Genomic DNA, 25,149 nt, shown 5'->3' with positions numbered 1-25,149 from the left:
GTCAGCTAAGCAGCGCACAGTAGCCCTTGCAAGGTCGCGACCCTCTGCGACCCAGGATGGCTCGAAGGTGGCTGCGGCTTTTGATCTCCCGCCGAAACACCTCCCGACATTTTATTTCTCTTTTCTTTTCCTCCTCCTTCAAGGGTGCTATTTTCTACGTCTGGATGATTAGCTGGATAATAAGAGAAAACTGGCTATCAAGCGCTGTTTCTCCGAATTGTATGGCTGCTTTTGGGGGACTGTTCCTATAGTATTATTTCGATTATTTTGAGGACGACATGAGATAATTAATTCAGACTTTTTTGTTCTATAATAGGTGGAAAAAAGTGTGAACATTCACTTTTAAGGGTGCTTTTTTTCCTTAACCTTTTTTGAGACAAAAAATTTTAAAAAAAAACAAGGTCACAGTTTGGGTTTGAGTGCCTGATAGTGGTCTCTCACCCCCGGGCCGCCAAAGGAGAGAAAAATTACTTCCATTTTATTTACTGCTGTGTATTTCTCTCGAGTTTGTACGACTTTACTTGGGCGAGAGGTTAACCCGGATGTGAGAGACGTCATCTTAAATCAGCACCAATACGGAGCATATAATTGTACTTTATTTTGAAAGCATGTTTAAATTTAATTAAATTAAAATTATTAAATCAAAACAATCTAAAATGTAAGCAACACCCCAAATAACGGACCGCTGTAAAATTATCAATCCTTGACCAGTCCGCTGCGATAAAAAAAAGTTAGGGAACACTACCTTTTAGGGGTTGATTATCGCCTTAGCAGAAGCTTTTTCGCAGGGTCCTCTAGAGCCACGGGGGGGGGGAAAGCCCCGGAAGAAAAATCAAGGAAAAAATGCACCAGGAAAAAAAAAAACATGGAAGAAAAACACCAAAAAAGCACCTCGTAAAATATTATATTAATTTAACGACTGATTCGATTTGAACCATTGAACCCGAACGTAGTAAAATTAAAAATTATTCAAACATAATTAGATATTTAAAAAAAATAATTAAAATACAAAAGTTTAGGTTGAAGTTGACTGAAAGACACTTTCAATACTTTGTACGTTTTTAATTCTAAAAGGTACCAATTATACAATGAACTAGAGGATAAGCCCCTTGTTCGCTACCGCTCACCAACCCCGTTGATTGCGTCCCAATAATCGTTGTTTCTTTTGCAAAGGACAGTTTGTTCTACTAAAGTTGAAATTATTCACTTATATATAATTACGCTTGTGCCCCACGTTTAAACATTTCTCTTAATACATTAAGATCTATAAGAGAACATAAACAATTTTGCTGAATAATAATTTTTATAATAACAATTAAAATTAAAGTTTTATTGTTAAAATGAAGTTGCTGATTTCACAACCGTAATTTAATATTTTCGCTTACAAACAGGCTGATATATTAAATAAAATGTGTTCATAAAGTTGATCGTTAAGTTCTTTATACTACGAAGGAATCTCTTTAACTATGTAATTTTATAATAATACAGGGTGTTTATAAAGTCCCGCACCCATTTTGATGCTTAATAACTCATAAAATAATAAAGATAGATTAAAATTAATAACATAAATGGTTAGATAGACTCAAAAAGTTTCATGACCCTTGTCAAATAACTTCCACGTGTGCCCCCTTCGTCGCACGGAGAATATCAAGTCGATAGTCAATTTCACGCCAGGTAGCGGCAAGCATGTCGGCATCCACAGAGGCTATTGCGGTTGTAATTCTGGCGTTTAGGTCATTAATGTTCGACACGATCCTCCTGTAAACATTGTCCTTTATAAATCCCCAAAGAAAAAAGTACAGCGGCATTATATCAGGTGATCTGGGTGGGCAAGGAATTGGACCTCCTCGCCCAATCCATCTTCCTGGAAAATGGTCACTCAAAGAACTACGAACTATGATACCCCAATGAGGTGGTGCACTATCTTCTTGCAAAAAGGCATGTGGCTGAAGTTCTTCTAGTTGTGGAAATACGAAGTTTTCCAACATGTCTAAGTATACGACTGATGAGACCGTCTTTTCTGTAAAAAAGAAAGGCCCAATGACTCGGTAGCACATTAGTCCACACCACACATTAACCTTTGGGGAATCCCTTTGTGTCTCATGGTTATTCATGGGACTTTTTTCTTTGGGGATTTATAAAGGACAATGTTTACAGGTGGATCGTGTCGAACATTGATGACCTAAAAGCCAGAATTACAACCGCAATAGCCTCTGTGGATGCCGACATGCTTGCCGCTACCTGGCGTGAAATTGACGGTCGACTTGATATTCTCCGTGCGACGAAGGGGGCACACGTGGAAGTTCATTGACAAGGGTCATGAAACTTTTTGAGTCTATCTAACCATTTATGTTATTAATTTTAATCTATCTTTATTATTTTATGAGTTATTAAACATCAAAATGGGTCCGGGAATTTATAAACACCCTGTATATTAATGTAATTTGCATCAAAAATAATAATTGTAAAACAGTTAATAAGTTTAGATGCCGTTTTAAATAAGTTTACCTTAAATCTAGAGTAATAAGGTAATGTCATAGAAATAACGCTGTAATAAAGAAATAACTCTTTAAATTTTAAACTCTTAATTTAGAAAACAATGAAAATCAAAAACGTAATAACTGCAGAATAGAATAAGAAAAGTAAAAACCTTTAAATTAAGGATAAAAAAAAAATATTTCAAAGGAAAACAACGCCTTTACTTACTTACCTTAATGTTAAGCTGAAGACAACCAAAGAAATGTAGATGTTAATGTGGGAAAACTGGATCCTGCCATGTGATTTCCGGCCAATAAAAACACCCAGACAACAATAGAAAACTGTGTATAGTAATATGTTTTATAGAGATAAAAGAGTTGTTTAAAATAATCTCTCTGGTAATCAGTTTTTTTGCTAAATTAAAAATAATAACGAAAATGATATAGTATTTTAATTTCATAATTTTTTTTTTTAAAAAGTAACTACTTGGGGGAATAATATTTTTTGCATAATATTAAATCACAATGCATTGTAGTTATTGAACTTTAGATCAATTTTAGAATTGCTTAAGAATTCTAATTATTTTCTTAAATAGCATGAAGTGGAAATAATTTAAATAAGTCCTTAACTTGTGTATTGATTAATTTTTAAAAAATTACCTAGTGTCATTCGAATAAATATTTAATTACATGAATTCTGACTCAAAGGCCCGAATTGAATCGGTTGTTAAATTCGTATGATGACGGGGTGCTCTTTTTCTAGCTTTTTTTCGGTACTTTTTTATGGTGCTCTTTTTTCCGTTCATCTGTATATAGATGCAAATGCATCAATCTAAGTCTCAACCATTGGGGACTTATTCAAATTTAGAGTCTGATTGGTGCAGCAACAAGACACGTGATATATTTGGTAAAAACCATACTATACGCACTGCTGTAGATTTGTGTAGTTTTTACTGAAATAAAAGTAATACAAATTTTATCTTAGTGAAAATATTGGTGATTCTTAATTAGTATTTTGTCCAAAACCCAATTAAGTATTTCTCCTAACTGGTGCCTCAAATTTGAAGTAGAGCTTAAATTTTAAACTATATGCATTGTCATGATTAAAGGAACTATTATAAATAGCGAGAAAATTTTTTTCTTGGACTTGAAATCGAACAAATAGCTTGAATATTTCAAAAATCAAAATTATTAAACTATTAAAAAACTCGACAATTTGACCGGATTTTTCTACTTTGGTGAAAATCATGATACACAACTAATAATTATCAATTTTTGCATTTTTTAATGAGTGCAAAAAATGCTGAGTTCGCGTAACTTTTCATATACACTCATGTCCATAAATTAAGGATAATTCAGAATCACACGGAAATCAAACTCTAAAATTAAAATTTCACCTGTAGAATTATCACACACATCCTTAAGAAGAATATTCAAATTACAGGAAATCACTAGATGACGCTGGTAGTACGTCACAATGACGAGAGTGTAAGAGAGGAGTAAGGAATGGTGGTAAAAAAATAAAATTGTTCACAAGCGCTTTAAAAGCCTTTCAGTGCAATAACCGCATAGTTATGGCACAAAGGAAGCATTTGGATGATTTTTTACGTGGCAGAATCATCGGACGACTGGAATGTGGACGTACCCAGCTGGAAGTATCCGAGGAACTTGGAATCACCCAGAGTGTCATCTCCAGGCTTTGGCAACAATTCCAAGATGATGGTAATGTGAGTAGACGTTACAGCACAGGTCGCCCCCGAGTTACAACGCCGAATGAAGACCGGTATTTGGCAGTTACTGCCAAAAGAAACAGACGGAGCACAGCATCAGACCTGTCTCGTCAGCTCTCTTCACGTACCGGTACGACAGTTTCAAGGCAGACCGTGTCCAGACGCTTAGGGCACATTGGTTTATATGCTCGTAGGCCTGTCAGATGTGTTCCACTTACCGCAACTCTCTGTCGCTTGCGATTAGCCTGAAGTAGAGAGCATGCATTGTGGACACCGCAACAGTGGTCATGTGTGATGTTTTCCGACGAGTCCAGGTTTAATTTGCAGTCTGATTCTCGCCGGACTTTCATATGGAGAGCGCCGGGTACCCGTTACCACCAAGACAACACCATTGAACGACACCGTTACGGTGGTGCAGGATGGCTTGTTGGGGGAGGAATTATTCTTGGTTCCAGAACTGACCTGCATGTTCAGAGTGTAACGATTACGGGCCACATCTATAGGGATGTCATTCTGGAACAACATGTACGTTTGTTTCGGGGCGCCATGGGTGCTGAATTTCTGTTTATGGACGACAACGCCCGTCCTCACCGTGCAAACATTGTAGACGAATGCCTTCAATCGGAGGATATCACCCGTATGGATTGGCCAGCATACTCACCGGACTTGAATCCAATAGAGCATGTGTGGGATATGCTTGACCGACGAAATGCAGCCCGTCAACCCCCTCCAACCTCTCTATCGAACTTTCGGAGGGCATTGCTTGATGAGTGGTGTAATATTCCCCAAGATCAGATTGATAATTTGATACTCAGCATGCCTAGGCGTTGTACGGCCTGTATTGCATCGTCCGGGAGACATACTCCGTATTAACCATCATACTAACCATGTTATACTGTTTTTTGTAAATAGGTTCTTTTTTGAAATTTGCTCCAGGGAGTAAAAATCGCAATTTTTATTAATTATGTCAAACATATAGCATCTTTTTTGCTCTTTACCTTTTGTTTAATACACAAACTTTACAAATAAGTCAAATTTGTTTGGCTTCTGTCTCTTTCTGTGCCTGAACTTCATTATCCTTAATTTATGGACATGAGTGTATGTACCTATTAAAAATTGAGGTCGAAAATGCTTTTCATTTTCTCAAATACAGCGTTGTGATATTTTGCACCTTTTTTCATTGTTAGCATTGATTACGCTGGCTGGAAAGGGACATGAATATAATTGGTACATGCTCATAACACTCTTAAAAATCTAGCATATTATCCGTTAAAAAACATGACTGTACATGATGAAAACATTCATGTAATGACTGAACTTTCGAAGATGAGCCTTGAATTAAATCGTTGTCACTAAAGAAGACCGAAATTGGTGATTGTCGACCTACACCGATGAATGTCAGCATGGTTCTTTAGTAAATGTCTATCTGATTTAATATTAATTTATTTGACGATTTTTAAATATCAATTCGATATTTTATCATTCAATTAGAATACATTATCAGTGTTGGGAATACTGTGTAAGTGTGTGGATAATTATTGGTACTCTCTTCTCTCATGTTTTCTTAAGATCAAAAATTTTTGCCCGGTATTGTTTTTTTCTTTTAAAGTTAAAAGCCACTGTCCGGTATTCCTTACACTAATGTTTTTTTTAAAGTGCCATAGTTCGATATATACTTGTCCGGTATTCCCTACACAGATGTTTTTTTTTAAAGTTAAGGGCTACTGCCCGGTATACATTTCCACCACAAAATTTAGCCGTCAGAAGGAAAATATAAATTATTCTTTTCATCTTACTTATATGATTTTCACAAATAAACCAGGAATGAAAATTTACTCTACTAGGCAAAATCTTTTGAAAAATATACAATATAGGGATAGGTGTTATTCTAGTAGCCTAATGGATTTTTTCTCCAATTAAAATTACATCAATACAAAAAAAAGAACGAAAATATATCCGCATTTTTGGAAAACTGAAATCAGCTTAGTCTAAAAATTACAATAAGCAATTTTAAAAGGGTGATTAAGTGGGACAGGATAAATTTTTCCATTTACTGGAATTTTTTCAAGCATATTTTTCACCAGTAACCAAGTAAATTTAAACAATTGAAAACCAAAAAGGAAGACCCTTCGATCTCCATAAAAGCTGATTCTGAGGGGGGGGGGAACGGCAGAAGCAAACGGATAGGAACTGTTTTTTCATAGTGTAATACTCTAATCAACTCATCTTCACTGTGTAATAACTCTCAGAGAGAATCTATTTTTCACGTTATTGAATTTCTCAAAACTTCAATACTCAAAATGCAACAGATAGCGATCCAATCGTCATTTTTTTTTTTTTTTTTTTTTTGTGAGAAAAGTAAAGAACCGTTCTTTCTTCTTGATTTTCAATTATAAAAAATTAATTTTATAAAAAATGTAAAATCAGTATTGGCCTTATTATTTAATTACATTAAATGTTAAACCTTTAATCTAAAGTTATCAAATTCTATTTAATAATTTAGGTAAAATTTTTATTTCTCACATTTTCTGTAGTAGAATGACGAGGATGATAGTGTGATGATAGTTATGAAAAAAAAAAGTTTAATTAAGCAAACACCAAAAATTAACCAAAATAACAAGACCTTCCAACATGCTATTACAACCGGCTACGTTATGAACTACATAATTTTTTAGATTTAAGAGGAGGCTTTCAAAATAAAAAACTAAACATAAGCAACAACCTTTCCAACATGGAAATTATCATCCATAGAAAACTATTTTTCTACTTGCAAGAAAGATAAAATTCTTACTGCAACTCTGTGTCTGATGACTAAAGTTACAATTATTTCTTGGCCATAACATGCATCATTCATCGCCATTTGACGCTATATGACGATAAATAATAAAATAAATTTTAATAAAAGGAAATAAATTTTGCTTACACTATTTAGGGAATGATTGTTACTTGTATTAGACTACCGGTACACAGCTCCAGTAGAAAATGGAGCACCCTAGCTAATCGGAAAGGGTGTACTGTTTTGATTGACTATAAATTCTAACTGGCGACAATATGGCGATAAATGATGCATGTAATGGCCAGGAAATATTTGAAACCTTTCTCATCATACATAGAGTTGCAGTTAAAATTTCATCTTTCTAGTAGATCAGAAAGTCGTATTCTATGGATGATAATTTCCATGTTGGAAAGGTTATTGCTAATGTTTAGTTTTTTAGGTCTATAGCCTTCTTTTAAACCTAAAAAATTATGTAGTTTGTTACGTAAGCGGCTGCATAGCATATTCAAAGCTCTTGCCATTTTGGATTTCAGATTGTCGTTCATCCGTTTTATTTTTAGAGAGATAAAATTTTAACTGCAACTCTGTTGTGTCTGATGACAAAAATTTCCATTGTATGCATCATTTATCTCCATAATGTCGCTGATGAGAACTTATCATCAATCAAAATTTCGTACCCATTCCGACTAGCTAGAGTGCTCAAATTTCAACGGGCGCTGTGCTCATGTAGTCTAATGCAGGTAACAAAATTTTCCTGAATGGTAGAAGCAAAATTTATCGCTTTTTTTTCAATCCCTTTCAGACAAAATCAAGAAATAGAAGGTAAAATAAAAATATGATAAATTTAGTAAAATAAAAAAACATGTAAGAGCTACCCTTTCAACACTAGAAAGACTGAAACTTAGTATATACCTATATTGCCCAAAAGCAGTCAAAATGACTGGATTGTAAAAGAATAAATAATGTGTAAAGAAATTTGTTTAAATTAATTTTTAAATATTCTTTATATTATTTACAATTGCATAACAAGTTATTAGTAAATGTTAACAATAAAAAAAATTATATGTTGTACAAAATTCTACGAAATTGTGTCATTATATACATCATTGTTTTTCTAATTGAAATTAAAAGCAGTCAAAATGACTTCCTCGGGCAATCTAGTGTTAAGTAGAATACCTCTAGTACGTTTCGCTAATAGTACTATAAGGAAAAGTAATTACTTATTTTCGTCATCCTAAAATGAAAAACGTTGAAACGTTTTCGGAATTAACTTTAATCAGCACCCTAAAAATATTTGTTAAAAATGTTTTTGAAATTATATTGGAGTACACAAAAGGAATAAGAAATACTACTACGAACGAATTACGTCATGTTGTGGCAACAATTGAAAGCCAAAATTTGACAATCAACTATTTTAGCATAAAACAAATGGTGAGTGGTATTAAATGACCCTTCCTTCTCCTCTCCTCCACGCAATCCGCCTAAAAAAACAATACTTATTATAGTCCCATTACACTAAATCTCAATTGTTTGTGATTTCGAAAGTTTTTCCTCCCATTTGCTACTCCCCTGGGAAACCTGTTTTTCAAGAGAAGTTATCTGAAGATAGAATCGTGTGTTTAGAGACACAGAGGGAGTTGTTAAAAAGGAGGAGCTCCGGATTTCATAATAAAGGCAGATGTGCAAGTTGCAGGTCACAAACTCTGTGGTCTCTCGGTGAATAAAAAAATAAATTATATTGTGACTCCCTTGCGTATTTTTACATCAACATCGTGACAGTTGAAGCGCATTGCGCATGCTCGGCTACATGCAATGATGCGAAACGAATGCAATAACAACTATTAGAAGAAGAAGGCCGTTCGTAAATTGTTATTTTTTGGGGGAAATGTTTTCGGAATACGAACGGTGAAATTGTATTGACGAATAGTTTAGCAACGCGCTAGATTTTATTAGTTTGATTTTTGCTTTCCGTACAAACTTGTTATAGAAATCAGCGAGGAGCTAAAACTTTTCGATGATTATTTAGAATATTTGGACTTGAAACAGAGGTAATTATAATTTTTTGACTATATCAGAAGTGTTGCGTGGATGAAGGTTCTAAGTGATATAATAGTGAATTCGAATAATCTAGTTTGAAAGTTTATACAATGCAGTAGGGAATAAAAATTGTATCTTATAATATTTGGATATGATATCAAGAGCTGGGTGGATGAAGGTTCTAAATCAGGGATTGCCAACTGGCTGCCAGCGGGCCGCGTCCGGCCCACGAAGCCTTTTTTTGTGACCGGCGAACTAAAATATATTAGTTGCCATTTTTTGTGGATGGTTTTGTAAAAAATTTATGTGAGTTTTAAATAAATTTAAGTCATAATTATATCTTGATAATTCGATGTCTGTTGCACATTAATGTTTAATACAAAGGTGCACATTAAAGTTATTGCAGCCAGAATTTTTTAATATGCATTTAAATATTTTTAAAAATCTACATCTTATTTTAATTTGCAATTCAATATTTTCGTTTTGTACAGTTTGATAAAAATCTGACAGTAATATTTAATGTGCCTTACGACATAATCCTTTATAAAATGTTGTTAAAGTTGTGGCCCGCCACTTGACTGGTGTTTTTAATTGTGGCCCGCGGCCTCATGTAAGTTGGCAACCCCTGCTCTAAATGATGACATTAATTTTAAAGTTTATCATTGGCAGTAAGGAATAAAAATTGTATCTTATAATACTTGAATATTATATGAAGAGCTTTGTGGATGAAGGCTCTAAATGATGACAGTTAATTGAATTCGAGTAATTTATTTTAAAGTTTATGCATTGGCAGTAAGGAATAAAAATTGTATCTTATAATACTTGGATATTATATGAAGAGCTTTGTGGATGAAGGCTCTAAATGATGACAGTTAATTGAATTCGAGAACTTTAATTTTAAAGTTTATGCATTGGCAATAGGGAATAAAAATTGTATCTTATAATAGTTGGATATTATATGAAGAGCTTTGTGGATGAAGGCTCTAAATGATGACAGTTAATTGAATTCGAGAACTTTAATTTTAAAGTTTATGCATTGGCAATAGGGAATAAAAATTGTATCTTATAATGTTTGGATATTATTTGAAGAGCTTTGTGGATGAAGGCTCTAAACGATGACAGTTAATTGAATTCGAGTAATCTAATTTTAAAGTTTGGCAATAGGAAATATAGATTGTATCTTATAATTTTTGGATAATATCGGATGAGATGGGTGGATGAAGGCACTAAATGACGTCTTAATAAATTCGAGTTAACTAGTTTTCAAATTTTATGCCTTGAAAATAGAAAATAAATATTATGCCTTGTCTTTATTTTTTCTTGGCGACCTTTTTTTTGGAGCAGTCTATAAATTCTTGACACCTATTTAAACCGTTTGCATCATAGAGATGCAGTCTAAGGTTACTGGTTGACTGTTTATTGCTAAATGCAGTTGGAACCTTCTTCCATTCTGTAAACAATGAAAGAGTATTATTTAGTACCTTCATCAAGGAGGTCTACGAAATTTAAAGAGTTTGTAAAGTAAATGAGTGTTGTGTAGTTAAATTAGACTAATATAAGATCCATGACATTTTTTTTAATATCCCTTAGAACCTTTTCCTATAAATATATCTCCATTTATAAACCTAAAAACCAACGGGAAATTTCATCATAATTAGAAAAATAGGATTAATATTGTTCCTTCCATTTCCTTGTTGATTTCTAAAAACTACAAGTACTATGTTCAAAGTTGTTTAGAAAGACTATATCCATTGTGAGAAAACGTTACGTTGCCAACTGAATTATTAGTTAAGATTTTAAACAGATGCTTTAAATGAACATTTTAATATCACAAATAGTTACGAACGATTAAAGTTATTTCTTTGGTTGTAGTTATTCCTGGTTGATTTTGGTGAAAGCTTGTGAGAAATAGGTGGAAAGTTATGGAATACAAGATCGTGGCCCCTATTAATAAACATATCCTTAAATCCCTATGAAACCCATGTATCAGTATAGATGTTTTTACTCAGTTTATTGCTTGCTTCGATATTTAAATAAAGTGATTCTGTACTGCCAAATAATGAAGCTAGTCTCCTTTTTATTGATCAGTTCAGAGGCGTGATATTCTTATTAATTTCTATTATTCGAAAGACAACAGGATTTTATTTGTCTCTGAATTATTTTCTTTCCATTTTGCTATTGATCTTTTCTCTTAAATGTTTTATCATAACCAATTGCTTCCTAAATCTGTTCTAAATGCTAAATATTTTATCATTATCAATTTTGAACCTTCAGAAAAGTACTAATTGCTATTAGAATATAAATTTAAAAAAATAAATTTCACATTTCAAACAATTTTCGAGCAAATCTTAGCATTTTGAAAAATTTTCAGATTAGAGGAAAAAACATCATTCTGTAAGTTTTTATATGCAAAACTGAACATTTAACACATAAAATTAAATTAAATGATTGCTAAGAAGTGATTATATTTAAACATTGAGAGAAATGCTAGGAAATGTGGACACTCAAGAAAATTTGTAAAATCTTCCTATATATAACCAACAGCAATGGCATAATTAAAGAATTTAAAGATCTCATTACACCTACAAATAACCGACTTTTTTTGGCAGTATTTCTGACCATTCTGTTCTTCCACAGTTTCATTAAAACGCCTCTCTTTCCTGCCTAAATTAGGAAGCTTTGATTAAAATCTCTTTCAACTTTATCTATTTTCAATTACGTCAAGCATTTTCATATATTTTTTTTTTTTAACGTAAATTACGAAGAACAAATTCTATCCATCTCGTTTGCACTTTCTGCCTACCAAACACAACAATATGATTCTCTTCCATGCCAAACGATTTTTTTTTCCTCTTCTCTCAAGAATGCCAAGAATGAAAAAATTAAAACGAAGCAAATATTTTCCTTTTGTAATAACGATCTGCATCCAACACAGATGCAGATCTTCGCAGCCAGTCATCGACCGACTCTTGGCTAGGATACAGATCTGGCTGCGCGTCTTTTAAAAGCTGGGCCAGAATAAAAAGCGCTAAGAAGAGAGAGCCGGATAGTTTTTAAGTTTTATGGCGGCTTCTGCCAAATCAGCGCAACCAAAGCTACCTCAATACAAAATCGATGTCAGATCCTTTTCTCTTTTTCCGCTTAACTTGGGGGGAGTGTTTATGGTATTAACTGCATCTCTCTTTCAGAGCTTTTGGTATGAGTCATTTTTGGTGGGGTGCCTTAGTTTTTGTTCTTTCTCTATTTATTTAAACGGAACCGTTATTCAGGGAGTGAGGCAGAGCTTTTGAGCTTTTATGGCAAATATCTTCAGGGATTTTATATGTTAACTGAAACACTGAATTTGTTTGGTGGTTGTTTAATAGAAAAAAATTATTGTACGTCTATTTAAACGTGTATTTTTTGCTGCTACAAAAGAAAACTAATATCGTAAATGATATTTTGGTTGATGTAATACAGTTTTGTACATTTAATAAATGTGGTAAAAATTTTTGATATTAGAATCATTTAGCACGTTCACGTACCATCCTACACGCATGTTTTGTGCATGAGTTGATAAATCTCTCTATTAAGAGGGGATATTATATTGAAAAATACAAATAAATAAATTGATTTTAACTTTATTATAATTTAGGAATGATTATAATAATTATTAATTATATTACTCATTTTTGTCATTAATTTATTTAAAAAATACTTTTTATAATTAATTCGTCAGTAGATATGTTTGAGAGCAAACGGACCACGTACAAAGAAAAATGCATCGTTTCGACAACTTTAAAATTTTAACCAATCAGCATTTTTCCTTTTTTGATTCATTTATTTAAACACTCATAAGTGTGAAAATAATGAATGTAATTTCAGTTGCTCATATGATTCGTTCTTATAAGGGCTATGCCTTTCATTTACTGAATGATCAATCCTGGTTTTTGAAACACTTTTCGTTCGGTATACTGCTTACATGTTTGAACAAATGGGTTTAAGAAATTCTGGTATTATTGGATTTCGGATATTTTACCACAAGTAAATAATGATGCCACAAATATAAGTAATGATAGTGTTATTTTTCTTATCTTTTTAGAATTTAGTTGCCCCCTGTTTTGCAACAGAGATAAGGTAGAGCAGTACTTAGTTTTAAAAATGATTTCCTTCCATGAACATGAAAGTGGAGCCACGCTAAATAGATGAAGTTTGACCAATATCTGCTTCATATACATTAGAAAGTATAAAAGTGAGTTTCAAATCAGGTGCTTCAGAATGCATAAAAACACCAGGAATCTGCCTATGAACTATCTTTTCCCACTGAACATAATCCCATTTGACGATGCGCAAAAGTAAATACATATTCTATGACATTTTTATAGCCGACCATTACATGTTCTTTCATTCGGAAGTTAAGGTTTTTTCAGCATGTAACATGTTCTTTCAAGGGGTTCGTAAATTCATAGTTAGAATTCGAAGATTATTTATGCAAAACTCTTAACTTCAAAACACTAGCTGAGAACTTTCCAGTAACGTGACAACTAGACAGACGCTATGTCGTGATTGGGTATCCTGTAATGTAATTACTGTCAAGCTGTCTTAATCAAATGGCTTAGTAGAAAAACATGGTAAATGTCCTTTTCAAAACACTTTGATTGCGTGTTATGAGAACATATTATGATCGACACTAAGTGCTTGTCGAATATTAATTTATTCTGTTATGATTTTAAATAAGGCTTTGTCAACTGGTTTATGTTATCGAAATAATACTGTTTAGCGAATAACTCCTTATTTTTATAATTTTTGTGAGTTTCCAACAGTTATTTATGACTGTCAGGTTAAGTTATGTCCAGCTATTTTTATACTTTTCGTGAGTTTCTAGAATTTATTAATGGCTGTTAGGTTAATGGCTCTAGAATTTATTAATGGTTTTGCCCATCTTTAGCCAGCATCCAACCTTGCTAATTATGAAAATGGTGCGAAATGTCCTTAAGAAGCCAAACCGGTTTTGTGAAATGTGTTTGTGATCTGTTTTTATTTCCGCAGTTATTTCCCCACAGTATTACTTGAGTCCGTAGCAAAGCTTGAGAATTATTGATTGATTTCAGTAATTTTCATCTAGAGGGAATAACCTCGCTAAAATGCTAATAAGACAAAAAAATTTGAAGTTATTTTTAAATATTTACCCATTTCAAAGTTTAGATAATATTTTTTCCATCAAGATAGGTTAGAAAGTTATAAATATTTTAAGTTTAAGGCATTCGAAATGGGCATTTTTCTTTTCATTGGCGAAAGTGGTTCAATAAACCCTCTTTTATTAATTCTTCCTACAATCGTCTCAATATTTACAGTGACTTCTGTGGAATGTGTAAAGTATTTCATTTAATTTAACTGGTGTTACTTATAACTGTATCTTTAATGTTCCGAATCTCTTGCCTAAAAATATAAATAATCGTAATCACAATTTCTTATTGTTTTCTTTGCAAAAAAAATTAAATAAAAAATTATACGTTTTAAATTATACGTTGTCCCTATTAAAACAAAATACATATTTTAATTCCGATGTGCTTTTTTTTTGGGGGGGGGGATTCATTTCCATGGTTAAGAGAAAAATTGGACATTGATGTTGGGGTGGACACTGTCCACAGGCAATAAGCAACCTTCTCGATCCTGAAAAGATAATCAATACAAAATAATGATAATAATAATTAGATGAAAAAAACATTGGAGTCATGCATACTTATAAAATAGAAAATCATATTTTAAATTCATTTTTATGGTACTTTACGCTAAAATTATACCAAGGAAAAATTTAATTATTTCAAAACAACAAAGTATGCCTAATTTTTCCTAAATTTAAAAAATTATATCTAATTTTGCATTACTTTAAACTTTCCAATTACTAAAATCCTATTTTGTTCATCATAAAACATATTATTAAGCTGAAGATTTATCCGATTAAAAGTTAAGTTTTATAAGAAGGCTTAGTCGTCAATCAAAATTCCGACAACTTTAAGCCTAGCTAGAACATTGAAATTTTAACTGAAGTTCTGTGCTGGATGACATTAAAAGTTGCAGTCATTTTCTGGTCACTACGGACGAATATTATTGACATATTTTCGAAAAATAAATAAATAAGAACACATCGATGTGCACGTTTTTCACTTGTTCCGACTGAGTGATCAAATTTCATCTGGAGTTCTATGTCTGATATGAATACAAGTTTCACTCGTTTCCTGACAGCCAAAAACTGAATTTTTTGTCATATTATCGCCAAATAAAAAAGTTGTCTCCAATCGTCTGCTTGGAAAACGACTTTAAAATTTATTTTATTGTTTACTTTTTCATTTTTAATTACATTTTTTTTTTTAAAAAGGTGACTGAAGTAAATAAATAATAGTTTCTTTATTTTTTAATTGGCATTTTATAGTTAATCGGAGTTTATGTTTTCATATTAAAATACTATTAAATAATATGCAAATTTTCTTTATTTCAGGCGAAATCTCTAAACAAGAATACCTCTCGCTATGGTTTCAATGATATCCAGAGGTGAGTTAAGCTTTCATTTAACGTAATTGGAAAAACGAATGGGAACGAAAAATGGAAAAATAAAGGCGAGAAACAAAACTAGTAAAGAAGCTAGAAAAAACTTTTTCTAGTTTTATTTCAGACCTTTATTTTTCTATACTTTGTTGGCAACGTTTCGTTTTATAGTTCAAATCACTTTTGTTGCTTCTCTTTCACGTTTGGCAAGTCTTGGAAATGGGCGCCTGTTTTGAGTACTTGAAGCATGTCAACTGTTAGTTCCTATTTGTATATTTTTAAAGAGAATGAAGCTTTTAAACGGAAAACATCTTAAGTTCCAGTTTCTTAGGATTATTTATGTTACTATAATTATTACTAATCATAATATTTATATTAATTATTATTTATCATTTTTTTTTTTCAAATTTGACAATAGAAACAAGGGTTGGACGTTAAACATTATCATGAAGTATAACTTTTACTATTTAATACATTTAAAAAATTTCACTACTGCGAAAAAAATGGATGTACGAATTTCTATCTTATCCTAAAAAATAATTTTATTCATAACCACGAGGAAAAAAGAAATTTAAATTATTTTTTTTTAAATTTTCCTACTAAATTAACATTTAATAACCATTCAACAACGTGTTGACAGAATTCCTAAATTGGATTGATTTATGTACAAAAATTTTATTCTATTGGCGATTTTCAAAGGAAACTACTACGCCAAATAATCGTTTTCTCTGATCTAACCTATGATTTGATATTCAACCAGCCCTAACATTTCTTTCTCTCCTTATTTTTTTTATTCAGCTTGATAATAGGTTCTTAGGTTTTCCTGGAAATTTTAGATTGATTGCCTAGAAAAACAAACGCTAATAGGTTTGAAATATTCAGAATGGGCGTGGTAATTAGGGTCTGACGTGGAATAAAAAATTCACCTTCGTTTGGAATTCTTATATTTCGTGAAATTCTATATCCGTTAAATAAGAGAGATTAGGAATGAGAATAGAAAAATTTGGCGAGTTTTTATTTATTTATTTTAATGGTAGTTGTGAATATTAACGGGTTTTCTCTTTCATTCATGGTGAAACTTTTTTTTTTTCAGGTTGTTAATTCAGTTTCATTGGCATACATTATAAAATACAGATTATAAAGTGCACTTATTGCGTTTATCATTTTACTAAAACTTACTTCATTTTTTAAAAAGCTTTCATTTCCGGCTTGCTACTTGCAAAATTCGTCACACTATTTAATCACGAATACCGATTATTTTATTATACGAATATTTCAGAAAGACTAATCGACTAAGAATTTTTCCTCAGACGCCATATTGTATAATAATGCAATAAATGCCCGTTTGAACCATTAATATACTGTAAAAAATAACTGTTAATTCTACAGAAGAAAAACATATTTTTCTACATAAAAAAAACTGTTTGAAGAAAAATACAGATTTGTTTGCTGTTTTTATCCATTATTCGATCAGTGTAAAAAATGCTCGCTCGTTCTTACAAACTTTTTCTGTTTATTTGACGAAAACGCCGTTTTTCGAATTCTGTCGCCAAGGGAAATAAAAAAAGCCATAGTTTAAGTGCCTTACACTTGAAGCAATGCGATGATTTTAAATTATGTATGTAATCTTGCCGTGAAGAATTATCTGGGCTTTAGAACAGACAAATAACTGAAATTTTTAAAAGTTATTAAAAATCGTCGATTTGGCGACATTTTCCCACTTAGATAAAAATGATTTTTATGAGCCCAGGTAATGCAGCATTGAACTAATTTTTTAAATATTAAAAAATTAGACCACAGATGCATTTCATTTTTACAAAACTTTGGCNATCAAAATCACTGCCTTATTCTCAGCTTTTGCAAATTTTTATGAGCCCAGGTAATGCAGCATTGAACTAAGTTTTTAAATATTAAAAAATTAGACCACAGATACATTTCATTTTTACAAAACTGTGGCTTTTCTCCATATTGATGTCTTGCGCCATTTTCAAAATAAGCGTAGGCAACTGACAGAACGATTTTTATCTGGTTTTCATGGTTTTAACAGATTAAAACTGACGGTTCAGATTCTAGTTTTTGCCATGCATTTTTGCTTACCGTAAAATCACTTTACGTTTTTTAAAATCATTTTACGATTTTTTTTCTTTGCTTGTTCTTATTTTTCAGCAATTATATTATGGTTTTGAACATCGTATAAATAAAACTGCGATTCGATTTTATTATCAAATTGATACTCTACCTGATTATTATATTTACTTAGATATAATTCTTTGGTAAGTTAAATTGCCAGACATTTTTATACGAGTGGGCTGCTATAATTTGATCCGTGTTTAATTTAAATATTATTTTAATAAGTAAAATTTTTAAGATAAAAACAGTTTAAGATTTTTCTTCATATCGAGACGCTAGAGCTGCGGTAACTCAGAAGAAAAAGCTCTTTTCTACCAACAATAAGACACAAACCAGCGTCGACTGAGTGCTCGAATGCTGATGTAGTTGTTTTACAAAATTTTGTTAAGTAAATTAAGTAAATTTTCTTAAAGTAACAGAATTTGTTTGCTAAAATAAAGTAGTTAGCTTGCTTAAAAAACAGTATCTGTTTGAAAAAGAGGCATCTGTTTTTAAATAGCAGTATTTTTCTGGGAAAAAAAACAAAAACGGTTTTATACAGGCACACTAGCTGGCAGTTTCTTTCGGTAAATTTAATAGATTATTTTTTAGAGCGTAGAAAAGTGTTAAAATCTTGTTATATCATAACAAGAAGTACAAAACAAAAAAGTTTTTGAATATCGATTATCGATTTATTATTTTCTAATAAAAGTCTATTTTAATTTGCGCTAGGATAGAAGACCCACATTTGCAGATAAACTTCAGTCTGGTAAAAACTTTTTGAGAAGTCTAAGACCCACCTCGGACTGTCGAGCTCCTGAAAAAGAAGAAGGGTAGAATGTTACTTCAGCAAATTAAGCAAAACTGAATTAATCGCTTAAAGATATAATTCAAAAAACGTAACAAAAATATAATATAAGTGATAAAACAAATGAAAAGTTTTAAAACTTGCGATTTCCAAGTCGATTTTCAAATTGGTGAAAATAATTCTGTTTTTGTCAGACAGAAAACGTAGAACGTATTACTATCGAAAGAATCTAGGGGGAATAGCAATGGAAGTTTTTTACGAAAGTGGTGCACTCTACGTTTTTCGTCTTTGTTCTGACAAAAAACAGAACATTTTCTGCTTTTAGTCAATTTGAAAACCGTGGTTTTTAAAATTAGCTGCACTCGGAAAGGGGATGAAAATACAGTTGATGCTAAAATTTGACGATGCATTTTGCTTGTAGCGCTCAGAAAAAAAAGAAGAGAAAATAAAGGTAACTTGTATTGTCATATGACACAGTGCTCCAGTTGAAACTATTTAAACTAACAATTCAAAAAGTAGTCGTAATTTCGATTGATAACAAATGCTGTCTAACGATAATATAGCGATAGATTTTAAGTGTAGCAATAGATTTTGCGTGGAGAAACTATTGAAGCTTGTATTGTGTACATATACAGACACAAAACTACAATTAAAATTTGATTTCTTTAGCTAGTCGGAAAGTATTCAAAACTACTATGGACGATAATTTTTATTTCGCTATAAAATGGTGATAATTTTGCATAAGATATATACCAAGCGATATAATTTTCTAGTCCAAAATTTCAAATTTTTAGTTAGTACCTGAATCGACGAAATTTCGATTACGAGATTTCATAGTTCAGACACGAAAACAATAAAAACGTAATAAAAAAATACTACAACTTGTAACAATTTTTAGCATTCTCATCAAGTTTAATGAAAATTCAAGGCAAAAGTCTGACTGAATGTTTTTAAATAACAATTGTTCCCTTCAACTACATTGTAAGTACGTTTTAAGGGCTGAATTAGGAAGAAAAATATTAAAAATGTAATTAATTAGCGAAATGCATACAAGATATTTAATTAAACAACGTGTAAATTCAGAAATATTGGTTGAAGAAAATTTAAATATTCTACAAAGGGATTATTTTTCAGGATACGTCACTATTTCCTTTAAAAAAGACGTCTATATTTATAAAACGTCTGTTATCTGCCGAAATCCGATAAACAACTACTCGTTCAACTTCTGCATAATGACTAACGTTGTTTTAAAAGAATCTTACAAAAGTAATTATTTTCCCCTGTATCTGATAAACCAATGATTGCTTTGAGTTGCGTTTAAGATTCTCCATATATGATGTAACTAATTATCGAAAAACAAATTGCTTGGAAAAACCTGAGTTAAACAAGGATAAGTATTATATTACATTTGTAATCAAGTATATTTATTTTTTACAAAGTGTTGTTTCATCGTGGTATTCTTTAATAACCCAAATTTTTTTTTCCAACTGATGATAAGGCAATAAAAGAAAAAAAATGTTCTATGCCCGATTTATTCAGGGTGATTATAAAGAAAATTTGCCTACGCATGATACAACTTTCCTATGTATGCCGGCATACCGTTTGAAAAAAAAAAAAAAAGAGGAACACTATAGTATAAGGGAAACATATGGTATTAGAAATAGTGTAACCAGTTAAAATAAACCAGTGGTTCCCAATTTTTATCTGCCATGGATCCTTCAATGATCGTCTTTTGGCTGAACCCCAAAACTTAATAAATAAATTTATAAATAAATTAAAATATTTAATGATTTAAATTATATTAATTATTTCAAAAATATTTAATGAATGAATAAAGAGCCGTGGTGGCTCATAGGATAGAGATTTGCCTTACAATGAGATGAACAGGGTTCAAGTTCCAGTTATGGCTGGTCGATACGAATTCCGCACCCGGTTCGCTCTGACCACAATGCTGACGTTAAATATCCTCAGTGGTAGACGGATCATGGGTTAGAGTCCCCTTGCCGTGAGGCTAACAGTGGGAGGTTTTCGTTCTCCTCTACATGTAACGCAAATGCGGGTTATTTCAGTTAAAAAGACCTCCACAAAGGCAAATTTCTCCCAATACTGGATGCAGGATTTCCCTTATCTTCTGGATTGGGTTCAAAATTATAAAGCTACGGAGTTGAAAATTGGTAGTTGTAAACCCTAAATTGGGTCGGCTGTTCAACGATGGTAATAAAATAAAATAATGTAAAACGAATGAATAAAAAATTTAGTTTTCACATTGTATCTTTTATCAAATCTATTGCGTGAGACAATTAAATTTACAGATCTGGAGCGGAATATAGTCTTCTTGTTTAATTTTAGTTTTTGTATAAACTAAATCTACACTAGCTTAAATTTGATTTTCTTTGAAATAAAGATGAAAATTAAAGAATAATTAAAGAATAAAGATGAAAAATAAAGATGACTATTCCAAAGCTATTTTATTAAGTTGAACCCAGTTTATTACACATCAGTTTTCCTCCGATTCTAAAAATTGCTAAACATGTGATTAAATTTGTTACTTCCATTTTCCTAGGCTCCAGAATGGAAAATCTGTGATCTTTTCGTTTTGTGACTTAAAAAAAAGTTTACTGTTAACCGCGCTTACAGCCGAAACATAAATATTTGCCTCAATTTTGTTCTAAATCTAAGCAAACACCGGTTTTAAGGCCATACTTGTTCCTCGCACATACGCAAACATACTTCGCTTCGTAACAAAACAGGTTGAACCCTTACATTAACTTTGAATATCAACAAAAGTTGAGCTAAGTGCTTACAAAGAAAACGATACATTTAAGAAGCTCCATCCATCACGTGTTACGTATTCTGCAAATGCTTGAAATCCCCCCCCCACACACACACACACGGGTTTGTAGCTTTCATTGATGAACCAACAGAGAGTCAAAACGAGCATAAGAACAAAGACATTACTGAAACCACAACCACAGGGCTCGTTACGTAACAGAACAGGTCTCTTTCGTGGATTTTCGCAATCAAACTGCTTTTTTTTCATATGCGTTCCGCCTTGCTCGCTAGTGATTAGTCAAATTTTATCTTTTTCCCTCACTTAAATATTAATTTGCAACCCCTATGTGTGCAGCATTTCGATTTCATTCTTTTTATTTTTTATCAAGGATACTAAAAATCTATGCTATAATGGGTGACAATATACAAAACACTCTGTATATCTCATACAATATCGCGGTTAAAAAGGCCTAAATGAAGCGAGTTCAAAAAAATCGCGCTATATAATTTTTTAAATTTCTGGAAAAAATATTGCATTTTACTACTATTGTATTTTTGTTTTTGACGTATCAATTGTTCGATAAAACAGTTTTCAAGCCACTTACGTAAAAATGAAATTTAATTGCTCTTGCATTGTACAATCGTGATTTCAATGGTGGACATTAAGTTTTAGTAAACAACTGCACTATTTTCGTTCTTGAATTAAGCCATAGATGCTTCATCAACCTTTAAAAAATGTGTTGCAATCAAATCTAAAGATACGATAAGAAATCGGAAATTAAATATTATCGACTAGATATATATTTTTTTACATATTTGTATGCTTATATGCTAATTTAAATTATTATTTTGTTGTATTTAGCCATTTTATTAAATGTCTACACGGCTTTATGTTCTAGGATTATATCAAAGAACGCTAAGGCTATAATAATAACAATATATAGACGCTATATTTTTACTGTGAATTCTGTTTCACCTCCAATGATATTTTAAAATTAGAGAAAAAAAAAAGGAGTTCAAATAAACCTAGAGGGTAAACCATGAAATGTCAATTTTGGAAAAACGTTTAAACAATATCAAAATGCAAACGAGTTATAGCAAAATTAATCAGGATTACGTAATGATGCAATGATTTGTTCGCATTTCCATATTTTGAAAATATTTTTTTTTTCAGAGTTTGAAACTACATTTTTCATTCTAGGTTTATTTGAACTCCCTTTTTTCAAAACAATATCGAAAGAGATGAAATAGAATTCGCCATTTAAAATTTCTTCCTCGGATTAGATGCCTCTAATCCAAGTAATTATTATTATTAAAATGATATTTTTTTATTAAATTAGATTATGCTAATGAAAATACGATTTGAATGTTTCATTAATTAGATATTTTATTTATTTATTTATGTTTTTAAATTAAGCCTCAGATACCTCATCATCCTTATTAAAATATGCCACATCAAATGCAAAAATATGATAGGTACAGATATAAATTAAATATTTTTATTGACTTCAATCGCTCTTAGAAATAAAAACAACGATTTGGGCGGATTTTACATACCATACGGTTTTAAGTAAACAACAATTCTAAATAATCCAACAACTAGGAGCATCTGTGTCTTAATGTTTTTATTTTTACATTAAGCCATAGTTACTTGATCCAAATCTAAAATTTTGATAGCGATACAAAAATTTTTTTTATTAAACTTATTCAGTGGTTTTTTTAAAAAAAAAAAAATAATGCAATCCTTTCAATTCATTCCCAGGCACGAGCCTCGTTCGAAGTGCTTATTCTTCCTCGCCCCCTTAATAACCGGTGTCGTTCCTTCTTAATTAATCCGGACGCTGGTAATCAGGGAGCTTTTCTAATATCAATTACTAGCTCGCTTCTAAATGAACTATTCGGAAACAATTAAACCCCAGTAATGACTATCCCCCTCCCCCCTCCACTCGAACCGAGAGAAAAGGGCTTCGGCAGATCGATTCGGAGGCCGGCGGAAAAGGTGAAAAAGAACACAATCAAAACGAAACACCCCCCTTTTAGAAGAGACAGAGAAAAAGAAGGAAAAAGAGTAATAAAATAATAAAAAATAAATCGTGGAAGCGAATCATCTCAAGAGCAGGAGCGAGCAGTCGATAATTTCATTGATCCAATTCCAATCTGTGCACACCAGCAGCCATCTTTCTATGTTTGGAACTGGTTAGGGGCTGCGCATAAATTACTTTTCTTTTACGCAATGTTTGATCCCCTACACCTCCCTCCCTTTCACGATCGTGATATCATTCTCCGGCTGAAATTCAAATGATATTGCAGCGTTAATAGCGCATTCTTTTTTTAACGCTATTCAGTTTCCTATTTATAATTTTTTTGTTGTTGAAAATTGATAACATTTAAAATGTGTTTAAGTGATGCCACGATAAATTTTTAATGTCAATTGTGGTAATCAATTTTGTGATAAAATTTATCGTTTTGTTTAAAGATGGTTCAAAATAAATTCCGTGAAAATTTATACAATTCTACACTAAAATTAATGCAACGTTGCTCATAATTTCTATCCATATTAATTCAGGTTTAATATTAAATAAATTCTTTGATATTAACCAAGAGAGAGGTATAAATTGCTGAGTCTACGAAAATAGCGTATTCCTTTTCAAAGTATTCGTAGTTTCGGATAAATATTAGAAAAAAAAGAAAAAATAACTATGATTTTTCACACCCATACTCCTTAATACTAGCAGTTCTTTTTAGATTCTTTCGCAATATGAACTCGCTTTTAACACTTTTTTTCCAGTAGTCTCCGCTAATGATTACTTTCGCATGTTTTTCAAAAATACTATATTTTTTATTTAAAATTACATCGCGAAAGTTGATTTTATAAATATGACGGAAAATATTATTAAACAATGAATAAATGATAAAAAATATCGTTAATAACATGCTATAAATTTTATTTTATCCTATTTTATAACCGTAGTTGAGCAGATGACCCAATTTTTGTGTTCATGACAGCTAATGTTCAAATCAGTAGCCTTGAAATTTTGAACCCCATCCAGAAGACAAGGGAACTTCTGGATCAAGTATTGGGTGAAATTTTCTTTCATGGAGGACTTTTAAATGGAACTAACCCGTTGCGTTACATGGAGAAGAAAACCACGAAAATCCTACATAGTTAGCCTGCCAGTAAGGTGACTCTAACCCATTATCCGTCTATCACTGAGGGTATTTTGCATCAGCACTGTGGTCGGTGTGAGCTGGGTGCGAGATTCGAATCGACTAGCCATCGCTGAAATTCGAACCCGGGTTACTTTATAAAGGTGCAAGCGCACTATCCCCTGAGCCACCACGGGTCATATGCAATATTATGACCTATTTTTAACATTTTTAACTTTTTTTTTAATTTGCGAAATGTCTCTAAATTGTTTAATAGGAGTGTTAGCTTACTGTTAGCGCCGCCATCACAGTATCGAATGTTATTAAAATCTAAGAAATCGCAATCTAAATAAATCATTGTAACGATGATTAGTAATTAAACTTACTTTTTAGTAATTGAACTTTAAATGCTGTAACAAAATTAACATTATAACTCCAAAATTATTGTGAGTTTTGTAATAATATTTTTTTAAGAATGATTATTTAATAGGAGTTTTAAATATAATTGCTTTGTTGAAAATTATAAAAATCTATAAATACAATTGCTGATTTGAAGAATAATTAATTTCAATAGTTAAATAATTTAAAAATTTAAGTCATTTCTATAATCCTAGAAATTTCCCAAAATATTTTGAATAATTCTATATTACATTTTAAAAAACCTCTGAGCAAATTGCGTATGATTGTCAAAACAAAATTTAATTTTACTTTACTTCAAATTTTTCTATTTGTGTCTTATTAAGTTTCCTTTTTTTTTATTTTCCAAAA

At 31.6% G+C, this 25,149-nt stretch overlaps 2 protein-coding genes across 7 annotated transcripts in view; both read left to right on the top strand.

The window, feature by feature from the left end:
- Positions 1-25,149, top strand: part of LOC107436332 (LIM domain-binding protein 2) — a 106,667-nt gene that overhangs the window by 16,860 nt on the left and 64,658 nt on the right. For 2 of the 6 annotated variants that reach the window (XM_071183326.1, XM_071183311.1), the window contains exon 2: positions 15,499-15,551. The gene's annotated coding sequence lies outside the window, so the exon portion shown is untranslated. Of the gene's footprint in view, positions 1-8,590; positions 9,032-13,101; positions 13,252-15,498; positions 15,552-25,149 lie in introns of those variants that run through there. The other 4 variants (XM_071183319.1, XM_071183334.1, XM_071183322.1 and 1 more) reach the window with 4 other exon arrangements.
- LOC139426611 (uncharacterized) lies at positions 4,052-4,456 on the top strand. The gene has a single exon (XM_071185953.1). It carries the CDS (start codon positions 4,052-4,054, stop codon positions 4,454-4,456), a length of 405 nt encoding a protein of 134 aa, XP_071042054.1.

The sequence above is a fragment of the Parasteatoda tepidariorum genome, chromosome 1 (genome assembly GCF_043381705.1).
Source record: "Parasteatoda tepidariorum isolate YZ-2023 chromosome 1, CAS_Ptep_4.0, whole genome shotgun sequence".
Lineage (NCBI taxonomy): Eukaryota > Metazoa > Arthropoda > Arachnida > Araneae > Theridiidae > Parasteatoda > Parasteatoda tepidariorum.
The sequence above is the reverse complement of the archived record's forward strand: the minus strand, read 5'-3'. Positions and strand labels throughout refer to the sequence as shown.

Excerpts from the sequence above, each read along its gene's own strand:
- LOC139426611 (XM_071185953.1), top strand. The coding sequence starts at position 4,052 with ATGGCACAAAGGAAGCATTTGGATGATTTTTTACGTGGCAGAATCATC.